Raw genomic sequence first — 21,796 nt, 5'->3', positions numbered from 1 at the left:
TCGATAGGGTTGGCCTGGAATTTTTATGGTGTAGCCGCACGCACACACTTAAATTTTAACTGAATTTAAATCATTTGCTTTGAATTTTAATTTATCTAGATGAGTTAAACATTGAAGTATTTACGAGTAGCATAAATGATTAAAAGATTTAGTTATTACTTCTTTTGAAAAAAAATTAATAAATTATGTAGATCGTCTATTTTATTTAAAAAATAAAATAAAATTTGGATTTAAAAATAAATAATATACTCTTAATTTTTTTTATAAGCAATTATAAGCTCTAAGTGATAAATAGTTGTTTTCAATTGGGGAAACTTTAAATGATAACTAATAGTTTTCAAAGTTTAGGCGATAGAGAAAGAAGTGATCATGAATCCGTTTAAAACTATTTTGAATAGAACTCTTAGATTTATTTTTTTAAATACCATTAGCCAAGTGGCAACTTTTTTCTGGTGATTATTTTGTTAGTTGCAAATTTTATGCATCATCTCCTGGCATGAAGAGCAGACTGAACTTTATACAAGAGAACAGGTGGATTTAGGAGGTCGAACTGGAAGAAATGGAGAGGGGAACAATTTTATTAGGGAGAAAATCCAATTTCTTTTGAAGAGGGAGAAAAATGATTTGAAAGAGAGATAAGGGAGAACATGATTTAAAAGACAGGAAGAGAGGGGGGGAAAACGTTTTTGGGAGAAGGGAAGAAAAAGGAGATTTAATTTCTTATAAAAATCGCAGGAAGAGGGGAGAAAGGCAACGGTTTTAGTAAAAGAGGAGGCTCACGTTTTTGAAGGAGGAGGGAGTAGAAGTTGGGAATAGGGGAAAAAGATAAGGTAGTAGGAGGGCAGCGATTTGAGGGAGTGAAATCGGTACTAGAGGAGCAATTGGAGAGAGTTTGTACTTCCCAAAAACATCTAGGTTTCTTACTGTTTATTTCCTTAAGGGTCTGTTTGGTTCCTGGAAGATGATAGGAATTGGATTTTTCAAAACCCGGATTTGAAAATTTGTGCGTTTGTTTCAAAATTTGCAAAATGGAATTAACATACGTGACTTCCAATTTTGCCTCAAAACCAGGTTTTGTGACTTCTTAAAAAAAGTAGGAATTGAAAATCAAAACCTGGTTTTGTTTTTTAAGGAGTGTAAAAACAATAGATTGGACTACTTTTTGAAATTTACCTTCAACTCCAAGCTTACGCATAAAAATGTGTCTTCACACGCATCTTCTGTGAAACAAACGGTTTTAGTAAAATCTCAAAAATCGGAATGAAGATATACAAAACCTTGATTTGGCTAAACCAAGGTCTGTACAAATCCGGGTTTTTTAAATTCCACGAACCAAACAGACCCTGAACGTGTATTGATATTAGTTTCAAAAATCTTTTCTCTAAGAACCAAATTTCTTGCTTTAAGAAGTTTTAGTTTTTATTATTATTATTATTATATTACAGGCATATAGTTGATATTGTGATTTTAATTCTCCGTTACTTGACTGTCTTTAGTAATAATACAACGTATTGAGAAAATGTTTCCATTTATTCTTTGGTTGTTCTGAAAAGAACAAGTTTTCACTATTAAAAATATGAGTTGAGAATGACAATCCGCTACTCCTTGAAAACAAAGAAAACATAGTACATGATTCTGTAGCTAAACTAAAACATCTTGCATCTACTTTTAGCAACTGTGATATCACTGGTATCATATGGTTGTTTTTTATAAATCAGACTATTATACATTTCATGTTACGGGAGGGATTTCATCTTGCTCAATATTGATTCCTCCATATTAAGTTGTCATTCTTTACCTGGTGATGGGTGTATGTTGAATAGATGCTCTATGGACTTAAGACTTAAAATAGACTGTAGGAAATTACTACAAGTCACCGATTTGACTCTATTTTTATCCTTGCGGCTATATATATATATATATATATATATATATATATAATTTATTTCTGTTATCAATTACATGACAGGGTATTATAGTTGACTCTATTTTTATCCTTGCGGCTATATATATATATATATATATATATATATATATATATATATATAATTTATTTCTGTTATCAATTACATGACAGGGTATTATAGTTGAACTTAACTAGGCTTGGTAATGGTCCACTCAGAAAAGAAAACCAATAGCAGATATATAAGTATCGGCAAACATAAATCGAATAATGAACCCCCTTGAGCCAGAAAAGATATGATAATAGCCATCTATAAGTAAAGGTTTCATAGAAAACTCAAAGCCCGGCTCTCATTTTGGCATTGTAATTCCAACTCAAGCCTCAGATTTGTCACAGCCATATAGGAACGCTTAATTACTCTTTTGGAATTTTTAACGGCATGTAGTTCATAGTGCAATTATCAAAATTGTTTATTTAGATATTTGAAATGACGTTGAAATTTTTTATATATTTAAGTTTTAAATTTTCCTTTGAAATTGAGTAGCCATTTAAGACATAAGTTTCCATAAGGATTTGAAGCAAGCATAAGAAATTGGTCAATAGTTAGATCTTTTATAATTTTATTCTATTACATGCTGAAATATTGTAGCACATGTTTGTGTAGAGATGATAATTATGCATTTTTATTTATTTTAATAAGATATAATTAAGTTATTCATTTGATCTATTTGTACTTTTTGAGGAAGTAAATTTTATTGTGGAAGGGTGCTGAATGTGGAATCAATAGGAGGGTAATTAAAGAAAATTTGAATTGTATTTTCCATAGAAATTACCTGTCAGTCTTTTACATTAAACTGGTTCATGATGCTTGGCCAAGCTCGGTAAAACTTTTGTGCATGTGTTTGAGATGCATTGGTTATTATTACATTGTTTTCCCTCTTCCACATCCTTGTGTATGTTCTACTAGACATATGTGTAAGTAGATTAGGCACATAGGCTACACCAGATCCTTCTGGTCCAATTGTGCCGAGTTGCTAACCTTCTCGTGCCAAGGTCAGGTAGTTCTCCTTAACTGGAGAACCTCGGGGAGCTAACCACTCCATGGTTGGGCGGTTAAAGCGCTTGAACCACTCTTCCGTCTCAAGATAGCGGATGGACATTGTTCCGATGGCTCGGAGACAAGATTTCATGCAGATGGACACTAAGGTTCGGTGGCATGTTATTTTTATATGATTTATGATTCTATATGCTTTATATTATATGATGTACTGAAGATACATTCATGTTGACGTGTAGGTCGACATAGTTTTGGCAAAAGATGTTATGTTCATATGAGTCATTTCTAGCATTTACACTTTGTTTTGTATATTGTATCGATATGTGATCAATTTTTTGTGTTAGCAAGTGTATTTAGAGAAGATGATGATATATAATGATTGTGTTTCCAGTCGTTCTCGACTATTTATCGATATATATAGATTTTCCATCTGAGAAAATGGATATTGAATTATATATTTATGTGAATAAAAATCAACGTTTGACTTTAGCTATCCTTCATTGGATATTGAATTGTATATTTTTTAGCTATCCTTCATTGGACCCTATAACCTAGATTGCATTAATATACATCAAAACAATTATCAAATTTATTGCCGATTTCAAATTCGTGTGTAGTGAGAAACTATTGGGTAAGAGATTTATCTGTGATTTTCAAAACAACAAAAAAATGTTGTTTGATAGATTTTATATCTTGACATTGTTTCTCAAATTCCATAAATGAATATTCTATAACTCAACAAGATTTTAAAACTAGAAAATCGTTTTTTAGTTTTTTTAATCTAATATTGTACTAAAAGTTAATGGCTCCAAGAAATGAACATTCTATGATTCTAACAAGATTATAGAAATAAATTATTATTATTATTATTATTTTGACTAAAATTACTTCTAAATTTAAAATATTTTATTTTTGAGATCTCACAATATACAATTCTTTAAAAATATTAAGACAACAAAAACTGATGCCGTCCTGAAATTTTAAACTACTAAATATTGTCAGCTTTCTCTGGATTGTTTTGAGTAATGCTATGAATGATAGCGTAAGCCTTATCCACATGCATTGAACTTCACTTTCAAAAAAGTAAAACTGAATTATTTACTCAAAATAATGAGGTTTGGGGTGATTGGTCAATGCAAGATGTCACGCTTTAGTTGGAAATTCTGAGTAAAATAAGTTTTCAAATTTATATTTCCATGCTTGAATGCATTTCACAAGATAAGTTATACATGGTAGCAGAGTTGTAGCATTCAAAGCATCTTTGACTGCAATACAGTCCACTAGACCAAAACTTCGAAGCATATCTCCTTTGTTCGTTTACAGATAATCCAGTATGAATTCTAATTAAACTAGTAGAATTGATAATCTAGTTATATTTGGATGACATAACGTAAAATGTCTGTGTGACAGGATCAAAGAATCAAAAACTGATCTTTTAGTAAAAACTGAGAGTAGACTAATGGTCAAAGCTTGATTCCTAGACTAATGGTAATTTTTCCCATAGTGTATGAGAGAGCAGGGAATGAGTGCATTGACTTTCCATTATTCAATGTAATGGAGACCTTGAATTGCAGCAGCTCTGATCGGTCTGGCAATGGCGGCCGGCTTCACATTGTGATGTTTCCTTGGCTTGCGCAGGGCCACATTTTGCCATGTATTGAGCTTTCAAAGAGGCTGCTACACCAGGGCAATATAAAAGTCTCCATCATTTCAACACCTCTGAATATTGCCCAGATCAAGCTTTTCTTCACAAAGACACAATTGAATCTGAATCTGCTGGAGCTTTCATTGCCTTGTGTGGATGGATTGCCTCCTGGCCTAGAAAACACATCGTTTCTTCCTGCCCATCTCATGCTTCCTTTCCACAACGCAGTCAAGGATTTGCAGAAAGCTCTCGAAACTCTACTGGAGAAAATCGCACCAGATGTTGTCATTTTCGACCATGTATTATGCTGGATTTCCAGAGTAACTGTTAAGTTGAAGATCAAGTCGATAGTGTTTTTCACCCACAGCGCGGCCTATGCAGGCTACGTTTTTTGTCCTGCCAGAAGATATCAACACGAGGAAACCATAGCCGATGGTTTACTTCCACCGCCGCCTGATTTCCCCTTTTCTCCGTCTCCATATCGACAATCTGAGATGGCGGCTTTGCTACCCTTCTACACCTACAATTACCCAAGTGGTGAAAATTTCATGGATCTGACTGTTGACTGTTATCGTGAATGCTCTGCAGTGGCCATTAAAACTTGCTATGAATTGGAGGCACAATTCATAGACTATTTCCAGCGGGTCAGTGGAAGTAGAGTGGTCCCAGTGGGTGTTCTTCTGCCGCGTCCATACCCTGTTAAACAGATTGAGATTGATGATGGAAAACCTGATTGTCTGAAATGGCTGGATAACAAAAGGCCTGGTTCTGTTGTTTATGTGTCATTTGGCAGTGAATGCTTTCTGTGTGAGAAGCTTATAGAGGAGATAGCTGAAGGATTAGAGGCCAGTATTCACCCATTTCTGTGGATACTCCGTATACCAGGGTACTTAGATGAAGGAATGGATGAAATTCAAACGAGGGTTTCAAATTCATTGCCTCGAGGGTTTGAATGTAGAGTTGCAGAAAGAGGAATGGTATTGGGTGGTTGGGCTCCTCAGAAGGAGATTCTATGTCATCCGTCAACAGGGGCCTTTGTTACTCATTGTGGGTGGAGCTCTTTAATGGAGGGACTGGGTGCTGGATTGCCACTCGTTGCTTTGCCCATGCAGTTGGACCAGGGATTGAATGCTGATATCATTGTGAATGAATTTCAGGTGGGTGTGGAAGTGGAGAGAGGAAGTGATGGATCTGTTAACAGAGGAGATGTATGCAAAGCCGTCAAGATGGTGATGGATGAAGAGGAGGGAAGACATGTGAGGTCTAAAGCTGCAGAAATGGGGATTTTGTTCAAGGAGAAACTGCTGGAGAATGAGCGAGGCCAAGAATCTCAGAACAAATATGTAGATGATTTTGTGAAACTACTTTATAGCTTAAAACCAGAAGCCCATAATTGACCCTCTTTTCATATTCAGTTGTGGTTGTACACCTGTAATCCATCCAGGAGTTCAAACAGCTGTGTATCCATCCAGGAGTTCAAGCAGCTGTTATTCTTCTAATGTGATGTAAATTTCTGTTAGTAGCGTTGTAAATCAAATAAATTGTTCTCTATCCCGGTTATACCCATTCACCCCTCTCCTCTCTCCTGTTCTTTATAATTGTAAATATTGTCTTTTCATCTATTAGTAAAGTCAGTCTTTCAAGACTCGAGTAAAAAATAAAGACTAGTCCTCTCTTCAGGATATTTCTGAATATATCAGTTTTCTACGATTTATAATGCTTCTTGTTGCTTTCATAAATAAATACTCATTCCCTCTAAAAATGTTGCTACCAATAACTCCTTATGACTGATTTCAGTGGCCTGTAAGATTCTACAGGTTTGAAGCACTGGTAAAACTTCTCTCCAATTAGGACAGTCCGCCCGACATTTCCATTTACAAAGGTTTTTTTATTCTATTATGCCTCTTAAGTGCTTTCAGTGATCATGGAACAATTCAATGAGATAAAATGGTCATTATAATAATAAGTTTCTGCAATAAAAATTGTAGACTGAATAACTTTGTCAAAAAAAGATTGCGACCTTACTTCTCTGCGCATTAATAAGTAACAAGGGTCCAAATAGAACACACCTGGATTGGACTCGATGCTGCTATAGGATTGAAATATCTTCATCGTTCGGGCATTACGCAGGGAAATGTGAAATCCTCTAACATTCTGCTGGACAAACATGAGGCTTGTTAATCCTTCCGTAGCTGCCACTAGATCTGCAGGGTACAGAGCACCAGAACACATTGACAATAAATAAAAATTCTCAAAAGGTAGACATGTTAAGCTTTGGAGTGGCGATCCTTACAGGGAAGAGCCCTGCACAAAACAGTTTACAGGAGGAAGGGTATTGCATAGATCTTCCCAAATTGGTTGTCTGTTGTGAGAGGAGAGTGGAATGTGGATGTCTTTGATCTTGTTTGCGCTTGTGGACAAGCTGAACAACGACCGAAGATAAGCCATGTGGGGAACATTTCAGTAGATCATCATTTACCCATTAAGATATTGTGAAAGGTTTTTGGTTAAGATTCTGCACATGTTTGCCTCGCATTGTAATCTTCTGTAACAAGGAGGAGGCTTATTTTTTAGGTAAGCTTTCTTTCCTATGGTATTAGATTAGAGATAAGCTAACTCAAATACTGTGGAGTGATTCGCAGCAGATTTTGCATTCTATTGCTCGCATAGATATGTAGTTTTCATGTTGATAAGAAAGGAAAAAGCATAATTACGCCGTAGGCGTTCCCAATATGAAGTGAAGGAGCTGATTTTGAAAATCGATGGTTGGAAATCCAGGATAAGGTTGGACGACCATCGAAGAAATCTCAGTCGTTCAACCATCATAAATGAAAATGCAGAAATTTATTCACGTCTTGGGCTTGGGTGAGAGATGTCCACATCATAGCAGCTTCCATCCAAGTGTTCCGCCGGCGATTTGTCATCCATACTATATGACAAATAATGTCTTGTGAACTCGCTTTTTGTTAGTTGTCATACGAATGCTGGCTGGGACAGAAGCTTAACAATTGCGGCCATTTTTGGGGGACTAGTTGTGCCTTTATTGGGATAAAGATTGGGTTGAGAGTTGGAAGTGGGGAGCAGAAGGTTATACCTAGGTGGGTTTGCAGAAGGTTATACCTGTGCGGGACCGTTTTATGCCCTCTATGTTCAAGGAGGTCTTGATTTGAGTAGCACACCTAAGAAGAAAAAGGACAAGGAAGGTGTTGAAATGTTTTTACAATTGCGTTGTTATTTGTCTTGGATTGAGTGTGAAATATGCTTCGAAACATGACCTTAATATGCTGCTGGACTCAAGGCCTCGTGCTCGATGCCTCCCCGTTGGAGAGAGAGTCTTACGAAATTGGATCCTATTTCTGATTGTGAGGTTATTCTCCCCTCTGGGTTGCTTTAGATGAAGTCACCGATCCTCAAAACTTTGGGGCAGTTGTTCGGTCTGCTTATTTCTTTGGAGCAACAGGGAGTCTGTGCTAAGCATTCAGTTCCACTGAGTGGGGTAGTAAGCAAACCTAATGCTGGATCTTTGGAATTGACTGAGCTTCACATGTAGGAATATGATGATATTCTTGGAATTGTCTGCAAATAATGGATGGCGGATTTTGGGTGCTTCTGTGTCTAAGGAAGCAGTGTCACTGAATGAGGTTGCATCTGGTGTTCCAATTATTTTTGTGTTGGGAAGTGAAGGCAGAAGGCTGAGACCACTTGTTAGCAGATCTTGTTCCCAATTGATTATTATACCTGGCAGAAAACAAGTAGATCTGTTGACATTAGTTCTGAGGAGAATCAATTTGAACTTGAATAATTCAATCAATTCATGGCATTTGAAAGTTTAAATATGAGTAGCAGCAGACTTACTCTTCTATCACTTGATTAGGTCGACTGAGCCTTCTTTGGATACAAAAATTTGCATTTAGATGGTGTCTCAATAACCTAAAGCTTTTCTCGTGTTCAACTTGTGGTTTATCAGCTTTTTCATGTCACTGATTGGTTCTCCTTTCAATTGATCTGAATATGTATATTCTCTTACAGTTTTGCAATCATATTCCTTTTGAACTATGAGAAAACTCTTTCTTAGGCTATTTGCTGAGTGCTCTATTTATTATTATGAAAGATTAGTGTGAATTACTACTGATGAAACATATGATCAATGAGTTTGACTCTAAAACTGATTTTGCAATTTCTATTCTTTGGGCACTTTGCCGATATTCATCGAATGGCTAGGCTATGTTGGATGTGCTTCAATTGGGAGCTTTTCGGAAGATTTTGGTGGTCATTCAGTTGGGTTGCTCTAGAAAATTAGGAAAAAATCGACACAATTGCTCAAATTTATCAGCCACTACAGAGATGAGTGGGAATGTATAGACTCTGAATTTCAAGGACGTAAAGCGATCTTTCTAATTGTTTCACTTTGATCGTGATTGTATCTTTGATTTGCATGTTGAATTGGGTGTTTTTTGAATGGGAATTCAGTATCACCAACTACAAATTTATGCTGAACTTGGTATAATAAATACTATGCTTTTTATTTTTGTAATATATTATTTATGTAATAGAATAAAGATAATAAATATTATAATTATAATTAAAACTAAAATATAATAATGATGAGATACACACTTAGAAATTTATATTTCTTATCAACTTTCAATATTAATTTATTAAATATTTGGCTCAAAGGGGAGAGAGATATCTAATAAAACCCTCTTCCATTATATATTGTGCTAAAATAGATATGTAATTGTAAAGCTCTTTTTTTTTTGGCACACTCAATGAGAAAGTGGACAACATTTGTTTAGACAACTTGTGCATATTCTATGATCCTAGAAAGCAAAACATTGTGGGGACGATAATTTGCCACAACCAAGGAGAAAGTGGGCAACATTTTATAGACAAATTGTGCATATTCTATGACCGTAGAAAACAATTACAATATATCTTTAGGGAATTCTACCAAATAATTTTCTCCCACTTAATTACGTTGATAGGCATCCCCTACAGTGGAAGAAGGATCATCAAAAATCCATGTCCATGTTTATTCAGTCATAAATACTTGCTGGTGACAATTAGAGATTAACGTAGTTTGCCTTTTCAATTCATCTTTTTGCGATAAATACAATGGTTATTTGGCGATAAATATTTGCTGATGACAACTGTAGTTTGACTTTTGCATTGATCTTGTGATAAATACCAACTACAGTTTTACTTTTCCATTGATCTTGTTCTCTGATAAATACCAACTACTGTTTGGCAATTTTGAATGATCTTTCTTCGGAAATAAATACTTATTAGTGCGATCAGATTTCCACAATCCATCGTAGTTATGTAAATCAGTTTCTGGATTAAATTGTGTGGAGATTTTTACCATCAACGTTTCGAATCACACTACGTGATCCATCATCACACTTACTTTATTTGACATCTCTTGCTCTCTCATCCTAAATCACACTTACTTTATTTGACATCTCTTGCTCTCTCATCCTGATGATGGATCACGTAGTGTGATTCGAAACGTTGATGGTAAAAATCTCCACACAATCTAATCCAGAAACTGATTTACATAAATAAATACTTACTGACAACTGCAGTTAGACATATATTACTTAGGCTGACAACTGTAGTTCGAAATTAGATACTTGTGGCTGACAACTCCAGTTCTCCATTTTAACCCTTCAACTACTATAGGCATCTCAGAAAGATATTGATCAACATATTTAATATAGATATTATCTTAATAAATATATATAAGCTAGTTTCATCACTTTGAATTTAGGTCAAAGCAATACCTATTATATTAAAGTTGACAATATGAATTGTCTCATTACTCTCTCCATAGTGTAGAATGCATGTTAAAAAGCTTCATTACTTCTTGCACAAAACAAATAATTGGTGGAATCCTTTTTTAGTCAATGTATCACTAAGGACCTCACTAGGTTGATACGTAGGTAAACCATGCAACATAAACTTATTTTTTCAAAAGTATTTGTAGTTGTCAGTTATGTTAGCTTATACATTTTAAATTAATATCGTTACAAAATTTTTTTATGGTAATAACAATAGACCATTTTAACTCTAAATCAAATTAGACAAAATGATTCTCACCAAAATTAACTTCATGCATAAATACAATTCTAAATCAAAATTAAGTATTTTAAAATTCATACATTATTTACTCAAGATTAATTAATTTAAAGTACATATAAATTATTCCACACCTTATATTAACGTAAAGTTTAAGTATTCCTTTGTTTTTAATGGATGTAGAATGCAATCAAATTTCCTAAAAGCCCATTTTGGTTTTTTAAAGGAAGCACTCAAATTTGCTATCTAGAGTTTGGTAATGTTAAGAAAAGAGAACGTTGTATATATGAGTATTAAAAATTGAAATCAGATTTTTTATTTCTAACATTATTTTTTAAAGATTAATACGATGTTATTGTAACAAATTGATATGATTGATGTTATAAAAAAAGTAATATCTAAATTATTTTCTTATTAAGATTAATTGGATGTTATTGTAAAAAAATGATATGATTAATGTTATAAAAAAAAGTAATGTTTATAGAATTAAGAGACTAAAATGATATAGTAATGGAGCTACAAGCAATAGAATAAAGAAATTGATACAATAAGAAGTCTATAGTAAATAGGATAATCCATAAGTTGTAATAATATAAGATCTATAGATAAGGGAGAACAAATATAAGATCTAGAAATAGAAGATCAATATATATATAAATGTTCAAAGATGTGATAAATAAGATAATCAAGATGTATTAAAGGATACATGCTGAAAAGTAAGATAGTGCAGCTTGGTCTAATTCAGTAATGCTAAGCATGTGATATGGCATTGTAGGCTCTATATGTAAGCTATGACAATAAAGTAATTAAGGTAGGAAAGGAATTAGAAAATGATAAATACGAAATAACATAGGTTATAAATAATGACAAATTAGTGAAAGTTGGGTCATTTTAGTAAATAGTGTATGTATCATATACATCGTAATGTGTCATTATATAATATGAATGTGAAAACAAAGTTCAAGTATGCATGAGCTATGTAGTTATGTTAATAATGTGTAGCATTGTCTATAAGATTTTTATTGTGTATCTATGTATAGACGTAAAATGCATCACGAACAATAATATCATACATTTTATGTTAACGAATGAACTTAACGAATACTAGCAAGATGATCCAAAAGGACGTGTGAGTTGTGAGGCTCTTGAGTTCTAAGTTAACAGTTACCTAATATGCCATCTTGAAATGACCACTCCCCCAATCCGCCATTTATTGATTCTCACTTGTGACCAGCTATAAATGAAAGCATAATTGTGCTTCAAGAAAAAAATGAAATGACCACTCCCCCACTCCATTTGTTGTTTCTCACTTGTGACTAGCTATAAATGAAAACATACTTGTGCTACAGGGAAAAAAGATATGTTCCATAGTTTGCATCTTCAATGTATTACAATTTTGGTAGATCAATTTATGAATATCTAAACTGATCCTAACTATGGTGGGAGGAGAGGAGGTAGTTCTATTTAGATGAATTATTGTATAGATAAATCTTGAATTTACATATTAAGAAAACGACAGCCTTGCTTAATGAATCTCAGATAAACCATCATATACCTTAGAATTAAAAAAATCAGTTATAAACAATTAAGTGACAGATTAAAAAAAATAAAAAATTGAAGTTTGTTTACAAATCTTGTGTTCATTTGAGCAATAATATGAGATTTACAAGGTCATTCGAGCTCTTGATGAACCACACAAGAAACAACAATTAGAAGACCAAGATTTACAACTTAGAATCCACCTTTGACAATGAGATAAACACAACAAACAGAAGATCAAGAGTCGTGACTTAGAGTTCCACAAAGATGCTCTCTTAGAATTTGAACCAAGTCTCCACAATGAAAACTCATTGCTTTAACTAAGTGAACTAAACCACTTAGAAATTATTTTAACATCAAATCATTTGATAGAGGCATGGGACAACACAGAGTGGACACACATATCAATCCAATTGATACGGACTTTCTCCACCCATAATTGATCCTTCTTCATATTATATACTCCTACCCCAATAACTAGTAGGAAGTGGTTTTGATAATAGGTGACACTATCAAGAAATTTAATTGACCAAGCCACTCGGTATGGTAGATGAAGTCAAAAGTAGAGAGCAAAGCAAAGTTCTTACCAGTGTTTGCAGAAGAGAGAAAAATGGTGTTGTCGTATGAAATCGCAAAATCATAAAGATACGCAATGATCCTTTCATCTTGGCAGGGGAAAGTAGCTCCACATGCTGTAATGATCCTTCTTTCAAAACAGGCCTGGGATGTGCAATCACACTGAAGCATTTCATAATCATTAGCTCATAAAATTGCCCTAGTACAATACCATCCAATATCACTTTATGCAGCAAGTGCAACCAAATCTGTGCTTAACCCTGATGTCATCATAAGATTTACCTAGAACAGCTTACGTGAACGTACTATGCACCTCCAAATAACCCTGGAAACTACTAAATCCTGTCATCTTCCTCTTGATAATTTTGGTAAACTGTCGTAGCTTTATTTTTCAACCATGATGCATTCCTTTTGTATTCTGCCACACGTATCGAACACACATCCAAAAAAAACTGATGCTTATTTCAAAATGTGGGCCTTGATGGAAATGGTAGACAAAAAATGGCACGCTTCGGTAGGAAAATGTCATAACAATAAGCTTTTAAAACAATATTTCCATTCTTAAATTTATCTATGATGTAATATCAGAGACTCGAAAATAAGATGCTATTCTGCATGGCATCAGAAACAAGATGTAACTATGATTATACATATAGCATTGCAGTGGACGCATTCAAGGCATCTTTGACTGCAAGAAAGGCAAAAACATTAAGAAACGCCTGAACGAAAAAAAGACAATTATTCTACCACAAGCCTCTCATTTCTTATCTGTTAGTAGGAGAAATGTAAAATATACCCAACTTTCGCTTTTTTATCCTCTTTTGTTGAATTATTTCTGTATCCAATTCAATGGAGTCCATGAATTGCAGCAGCCCTGATCAGCCTGACAATGGAGGTCTGCTTCACGTTGTCATGATCCCTTGGCTTGCCCAGGGCCACATTTTGCCATGTATTGAGCTTTCTAAGAGACTGCTAGAGAAAGGCGACATAAAAATCTCAATCATTTCAACTCCTTTGAATATTGCCCGGATCAAGTTGTTCTTCACAGAGGAAGAATCGAATTTAAATCTGAATCTGCTGGAGATTCCACTGCCTTGCGTGGACGGATTGCCTCGTGGCCTGGAAAACACATCCCATCTTCCAACTCATCTCACACTTACATTCCACAAATCTGTGAAGGAATTGCAGAAACCTCTGGAAACTCTACTGGGGCAAATCACTCCCGATATTGTCATTTTTGACCAGGTATTATGCTGGGTTTCCAAAGTAGCCCTTAAGTTGCAAATCCCTTCGATAGTGTTTCTAACCTACAGCGCCGCCTATGCGGGCTATGTTTATGGTCCTGCCAGAAGATTTCAAGCCAAGGAAATCGCAGCCGATGGTTTACTCAAACCGCCGGCCGATTTCCCCTTTACTCCACCTCAAAATCGACAAACTGAAATGGCATCTCTGCAAATCATCTACACATTCACATACCCAAGTGGTGAAAAATTCATAGATCTGTGTGTTGACTGTTATAATGAGTGCTCTGCAGTGGCTATCAAAACTTGCTATGAATTAGAGGCACAATTTATAGACTATCTCAAGCGGGTCACAAGAAGTGCAGTGGTTCCTGTGGGTGTTCTTCTGCCTCGTCCATACCCTGTTAAACAGATTCAGATTGATGATGGAAAACCTGATTGCCTGAAATGGCTGGAGAACAAAAGGCCTGGTTCTGTTGTTTATGTGTCCTTTGGCAGTGAATGTTTTTTGTCTGAGAAGCTTATAGAGGAGATAGCTGAGGGATTAGAGGCCAGTCTTCACCCCTTTATGTGGATACTCCGTTTACCGGGGTACTTAGATGAAGGAATGGATGCAACTCAAATGAGGGTTTCAAATTCATTGCCTCGAGGGTTTGAGTCTAAAGTTGCAGAAAGAGGAATGATATTGGGTGGTTGGGCTCCTCAGAAGGAGATTCTGTGTCATCCATCAACGGGGGCCTTTATTACTCATTGTGGGTGGAGCTCTTTGATGGAGGGACTGGGTGCTGGATTGCCACTCATTGCTTTGCCCATGCAGTTGGACCAGGGATTGAATGTTGAGACCATTGTGAATGAATTCCAGGTGGGCGTGGAAGTGGAGAGAGGAAGTGATGGATCTGTCAGCAGAGGAGATGTCTGCAAAGCGGTCAAGATGGTTATGGATGAAGAGGAGGGAAAACATGTGAGGTCTAAAGCTGCAAAAATGGGGGATTTGTTCAAGGAGAAGAATGAGCAAGGCCAAGAATCTCAGAATAAATATTTAGATGATTTAGCGAAACTACTATATGGCTTGAAACTTCAAGCCCATAATTGAACCTCTTTTCATATTCAGATGTGGTGGTTAGTTTTAGTATGCCTGTATATCTATCCAGGAATTGTTACAGCTGTTACTCTTCTAATGTGATGTGAGTTTCAATCAGCAGTGTTGTGGATGAAAACTCCAGTGCTCTATCCCGGGGGTAAATGGGTACTAACCATTTGCCCCGCTCTTGTTTTCTTATGATGATAAATATTATCTTTTCATCAATCAGTAAAGCCAGTCTTTCAGTAAATATTAAATACCCACTTGATTTTATAGTACAGTAGTTTGCATCTTCTGATTGTAACTGAAGATTAAAGTAGGCAATATAGTAGTACAGTGCCCAATTATCATGTGTGGGGTTTCACAAAATCCATTCGTATAAATTTGAATTGTTTAGTTACCCTGCATTCCCATTTAGGCTTTTTCTTCCATTATGCCCTCTTAAGCGTTTTCAGTGTATTTCATTGTGGAACAATTCAATAAGATGAAAATGGTCATTACAAAAACAAATTCTCTGCAATAAAAATTGTAGACTGAACAACTATGAAAGAAAAGATTGTGACCTTTGTTCTCTGTGTATTAATAGTAGCAGGGGTCCAAATAGAACACCCCTGGATACCGCGGTAGGATTGACATATCTTCATCATTCGGGCATGACGCGTGAAAATGTGAGATCCTCTTTAACATGTTGCTGGATAAACATGGAAACGCATCTGTTGCAGACTTTTGTCTTATGAGCCTTGCTAATCCCTCTACTCTGTTGCAGGGAACAGAGCTCCGGATCAGATTGACAATAAAGGAGTTTCTCAGAAGACATGCATCTTCAGATTTGGAGAGGTGTTCCTTGGGTTCCTCAAATAGAAAACCCTGCACAAAACAGTGCAGCTTGACCTAAGCAGTGGCAAACGTGTGATATGACATTGTAGGTTCTATGTGTAAGCCATAAAAGTTGAGTCGTAGTGTAGGATAAAAAGGATTAAAACAGAAACGTATATGACATACGTTGTTATTACCAGCAACTGTATCAACTGGTACAAAGTTGTAGCCCATATCATTTATCACTTTCCATATTCAGTAATATGGATTGTTTATCACTTTCTATATTCAGTAACTTTGATGAAGGTTTTGCAAATGGGATTGCAAGCTTTGGGTTTAACCATGGAGGAAACTCCATAGTTAAGCGCACTCAGGTTGGAGTAGTACTGGGATGGGTGACCTTCTGGGAAGTCTCGGATGGGTGACCTCCCGGGAAGTCCCGGTGCTTCATCCCTATGAGCATCACCTAGATCCAATGAGTGCTACGTGTTCCATTTATTCTCATGAGAGATGGATTCATGTTGAATCACTACTCATGAAACATGGGTCAATGAGTTTGACTCAAAATCACACAGTTAAATCCTAATAGCAATATCACAATTTGACTTGTTGTGGAAATTATCTCCTACTTATCAATGGATTATTACATGGGTTAATGAGTTTGATTCAAAATCACATAGTTAAATTCTGATAACAATATCACAATTTGACTTGTTGTGGAAATTATCTCCTACTTATTAATGAATTATTGCATGGGTCAATGAGTTTGACTCAAAATCACACGGTTAAATCCTGATAGCAATATCACAATTTGACTTGTTGTGGAAATTATTTCCTACTTATCAATGGATTATTACATGGATCAATGAGTTTGACTCAAAATCACACATGATAGCAATATCACAATTTGACTTGCTATGGAAATTATCTCCTACTTATCAATGGATTATCCCATTGCAGATTTGTATTGGAACAAAAATAATATTTATAATTGTATTCTTATGATTACATTTGTTTGGCTTCCCAAAGGAATGAGTTTTACTACTCGAACAAAAATAATATTTATAATTGTATCCTTATGATTACATTTGTTTGGCTTCCGAAAGGAATGAGTTTCAATATGTTGGTGATGGGCCCTAAAGGTTGTCCAAAACCATCATCCACTCATAAATAGAGCATGCACTAGCGCTCTAAATATATTCACAAATATTGGAAAGTGTAAAGGAACATATTTCTCAAACAACGATGGAAATGCCAGAATAGAACCATTATATTGCCATTTCAATGTGTAGAAGAAGGCTTCACAAATCAACATACTCAACATTATTATGGAATATCAATATTCATCCAAATCAAGGATAAATATACAATTTAATTGAGTTGAGAGTAACATTTCATCTAAAGAAGAACATTGAATTACATTTTTCTATAAATAAATTGTCAGATTTCATCGGTGCCTACAGACATTCACACTACGGAGGAGCAACTGCATTTTATAATGCAATTAAAGAAAACATTTTTAAAGGGGTCATTTATTTATGTCTTGGAAAAGCCAAATGAAATTTTTGCTATGTAAGCCAAGTAAAACAATGTCAACAATGGAAGCAAAAGGAGGTGGGATACCATAGCAATCATATTACAAGCTCATCGGCTTTTAGCTCTTTAGTCCCTACTAGCTTATATATATATATATATATATATATATATATATATATATATATATATATATATATATATATATATATATATATATATATATATAAGCCGAGACTTATGCTTCTTGAGGAGCCTCCTATTTTGATAATCTAACTCAGTACAATAGGCGCCTCAAGAAGGATAACTCTCGGCTTATATATATATATATATATAAGCTAGTAGCAGACGCGGGGCATAATTAATTATAGTATTTGTTTATATATATTATTTTATTTATTTTAATTATTTTAGTATTTTAAAAATATTTATTTTCAATTATTAAGTTTAATTAATTATTAGAATAAATAATTTTAATTATTGTTTTTTATTCAAGTAATTAAAATAAATTTATAATTGAAATTAGAGTTTTTGTTTGCATTAGCATTAGCATAAGTTTCATCGTTAAGATTATATACAAAATTGAAATAGAGAAAACGTCATACTCAAGCTTATATATTCTCTAGTATATATAGGGAAGTCAAATATTGGGTCCACCCACCCTCCCCCCCTCTGATGCATGCTCCCTCTCTATGTCCATCTATTCCATACCCATCACCATTCTCTCTCTACCTTGTCTCTCCCCTTCCCCACTTTCTTCCAGCCCCTCCCAACCATCTCTTCCCCCTAATATAATATATCTCCAACCCATCTCTCTCTCTCTCTCTCTCTCTCTCTCCCTCTCTCCCAAAGCTCTCTTTCTTTATCATGCCTATCTGATCCATGCCCTAATCTCTCTCTCTCTCTCTCTCTCTCTCTCTCTCTCTCTCCCCCCCCCCCCCCCACCCTCTTCCTTCCCCCAATACCATGTCCATCTATTACATTCCCTAATTATTATCATTGACTCTTTATATAATTTGCCTCCTCATTCCCATTCTCTCTCTAAATGATTACTCCCCTTCTCCCTTCTTCCATCTCCCTCCCCCTCTAACCATCTATTTCCCTTATTTATCATATTTATCATACCTCTCTCTCTCTCTCTCTCACACACACACACACACACACACACACATTTCCTCTTTTATCTCTTTCTCACTCCTCTCTATATATCTTTGTCCACACATCTTTATCTCTAATTTTCCTCTTTTTACCCTCACTAGTCAAACCATATCTTCTCACTAATTATCCCCATCTCTTTCTATGTCTTTCACATCTATCTTGTGCTCATTACTCTCTTTCACTCTCTCCTCTCCATCTTATCATCTCCCTTGCTTTCTCCCTCTCCAATGCTTTAATTATTCTCTTTCTCTCTAACTCATATCTTACCCCTCTATGTTGTCACTTTCTTCCATATATCTTCCCTTTCTTCTCCATTTCTCCTATCTCTCACTCCTTCTCACCATCTCGTCCACCTAATTACCATTTATCTCTACACCCTATCTCTCACACTCTCTCAACCTATCTTCTCTTTCTCTCTCTTTCTCTTTGTCTCTCTCATATCTCTCTCCACCTAATTATTATCTTTCACCCCCCCTCTCACCCATCTCCTCCACCTAGTTACCATTTATCTCTAAACCATTTCTCTCTCCCTCTCCCTCTTTTAATTATGAATATAGTTTAGTAGGGTAAGTATTAATTTTCATTATTTGGAGTTATTATTTAGTATTTATGATTAGATAATGGTTCACAATTAGGATTGAAATTAGAAATTAAGGTTAGGTTGATGGGCTTATATAAGAATCTAAATTTAGTGTTAGCATTAAGATTAAGGTTTCAACTCTATGATAAAGACATCAATAAGGGTTAATAATAGGGTTTAAAATTTTGGAGGTTTAATTTTATTTAGTGTTTGAATTAATTTTGTATATCTTATGTTTGAAAAAATTTATAGTTAGGGTTATGGTTGCAATTACTTTATGCGAGGGTTTAATTTGGTTTAGTGTCTGGGTGAGGCTTCAATTTAGTATAGAGTTAAATTTCAAAGTGATTTAAAGTTAGAAATTTGTATTAGAGTTAGCATTATGGTTAAGTCCTAACATTAGGGATCAAGGAATTATTTAGGGTTAGCTAATATGGTTTAACATTTTATATGTTTGATTTTATGTTAAGATTGATGTCTTTCTCCGTCCTCCTATATCTCTCTCTCCACACATCTTTATCTCTCTAACTTTTCTCTCTCACTTTCTCCCCTCACTAGTAAAATCATATCTTCCCACTAATTACCCCCCATCTCTCTCTTTGTCTCTCACATCTGTCTTGTGCTCATTACTCTCTTTCATTATCTCCTCCCCTTCATCTTACAATCTCCCTAATGCCTCTCTCTCTCTCTCTCTCTCTCCCCCCCCCCCAATGTTTTAATTATTCACTTTCTCTCTAACTCATATCTACTCCCAATATGTTCTCTTTTTTCCCATATATATCTTCCCCTTCTCCCTTTCTCCTATCTCTCCCTCCCTCTCACCATCTCGTCCACCTAATTACCATTTATCTCTACACCCTGTCTCTCACACTCCCTCTCCTTGTCTTCTCTTGTTCTCTCTATCTCATTGTCTCTCTCACATCTCTCTCCACCTAATTATTATCTTTCACTTCCCCCTTCTCCCCCTTCTCCTCCACCTAGTTACCATTTATCTCTACACCATGTCTCTCCCCCTCTCCCTCTTCTAATTATGAATATGAGGGTAGGTATTAAGTTTCATTATTTGGAGTTATTGTTTGGTATTTATGATTAGGATAATGGTTTACAATTAGGATTGGATTTAGAAATTAACATTAGGTTTATGGACTTGTATAAGCTTCAAAATTTAGGATTAGCATTAAGATTAATGTTTAACATTTATGATAAAGGCATTAATAAGGGTTAGTAATAGGGTTTAACATTTTGGAGGTTTAATTTTATTTAGTGTTTGAATCAATTTTGTATATGTTATGTTTGAATTTTTTTTTACTTAGGGTTATGGTTTTAATTTCTTTGTGTTAATTTGGTTTAGTGTCTGGGTGAGGGTTCAATTTAGTATAGAGTTAAATTTCAAAGTGATTTAATGTTAGAATTTTGTATAAGGGTTAGCATTATTAGGGACCAAGGAATTATTTAAGGTTAGCTAATATGGTTTAACATTTTATATGTTTGATTTTATGTTAAGATTGACCTATTTTAGAGTTATGAATAAGGGCCCATTTACTTTATGTGAGGGTCTAATTTGGTTTAGTGTTAGGTCTTGGTTCAATTTAGTATAAAGTTAAGATTCAAAGTGATTTAATGTTACAGTTTAATTTGAACTCATTAAGGTTATAGTTGAGTTTAAATTCAATTTATTGTTTAGTTAGATTTAGGATTGTAGTTTCTATAATAAAAATTTTATTTGACATTTATACTTGAGAGATTGATTATTTCTAAATATTCATATTCATATTCTTTTTTCTTTAAAAAAGTCAATTTATCTAATATTATTTTTAATATTTATGAAAACAATCAATTGCTTGTATCCCTCAACCTTTAAAAAATATATAATACTAACATGTATAAAAATGTGAAATTACAACATTGCATTTTCTTTTTAGAAAAGGAGTTGATCTCTAATATTTTAAATAAATGAAAAATCTCAATTTGTTTTGCAAAATATAATAATATTTTATTAAAGATCAAAGTTGAACTATCATTTTTAATTATTACATTATTAAATATTTCTTTGTTTAATTTCCATTCATTAGCAATAAATCCTTTGAATTCATTTCTCCTCCATTGCTAATGTTCCATTATAATAGGCAACAATTTTTAAGATCTTTGGTTATGTGTATAAGGAAACTTAGGTGCAGAAACAACTTCCTACACTAATCTCATAAGGAAAGTATGATGCAAATCCTATTAAAATCTTCTACACTTATAGATTCAATATCATGTAAACAACAATATTGTAGCCAACCATGCATACAGAAAATAGATAGAAAAAGGAACACATAACACAAGGATTTGCCGGTGGGGAAAAACCTTTCGGTAAAACAACCCCACCCCTTCAGAACCTGCACAATGTATTATCTTCAACACGAGGTTACAATACACTTGCAATGCAAGTTCAACATCAACAACAAAAGACTCCAGTAGCTACTTGCAGTACCAACAATACACCTTTTTTTTACATTGCATCTCTTCGCAACCCTAAAAATGCTTATAACATGTGCTTCACTTTAGGGCTACTCCCAAAGGTAAACCGTATTAGGGTTTTACCAT

General features: G+C 34.7%; 2 protein-coding genes across 2 annotated transcripts; both read left to right on the top strand.

The window, feature by feature from the left end:
• The first annotated feature begins 4,117 nt into the window (after positions 1-4,117).
• Positions 4,118-6,299, top strand: LOC149576633 (beta-D-glucosyl crocetin beta-1,6-glucosyltransferase-like). The gene has a single exon (XM_089818602.1). The coding sequence runs from the start codon at positions 4,446-4,448 to the stop codon at positions 6,000-6,002; it is 1,557 nt and encodes a 518-aa protein (XP_089674728.1). The 5' UTR covers positions 4,118-4,445; the 3' UTR covers positions 6,003-6,299.
• A 5,970-nt stretch (positions 6,300-12,269) lies between these two features.
• On the top strand, positions 12,270-15,370 carry LOC149576632 (beta-D-glucosyl crocetin beta-1,6-glucosyltransferase-like). Its single transcript, XM_089818587.1, has one exon. It carries the CDS (start codon positions 13,648-13,650, stop codon positions 15,130-15,132), a length of 1,485 nt encoding a protein of 494 aa, XP_089674713.1. The 5' UTR covers positions 12,270-13,647; the 3' UTR covers positions 15,133-15,370.
• The last annotated feature ends 6,426 nt before the right edge of the window (positions 15,371-21,796 follow it).

This window comes from Cupressus sempervirens, chromosome 1, assembly GCF_028749045.1.
Source record: "Cupressus sempervirens isolate cs-2001-9-10 chromosome 1, ASM2874904v1, whole genome shotgun sequence".
NCBI lineage: Eukaryota > Viridiplantae > Streptophyta > Pinopsida > Cupressales > Cupressaceae > Cupressus > Cupressus sempervirens.
Note: the sequence above shows the minus strand (reverse complement) of the source record. Positions and strands in the feature narration are given on the sequence as shown.

What these genes read in the sequence shown, in the direction of transcription:
- LOC149576633 (XM_089818602.1), top strand. Translation starts at nt 4,446, where the DNA reads ATGGTAATTTTTCCCATAGTGTATGAGAGAGCAGGGAATGAGTGCATT.
- LOC149576632 (XM_089818587.1), top strand. Translation starts at nt 13,648, where the DNA reads ATGGAGTCCATGAATTGCAGCAGCCCTGATCAGCCTGACAATGGAGGT.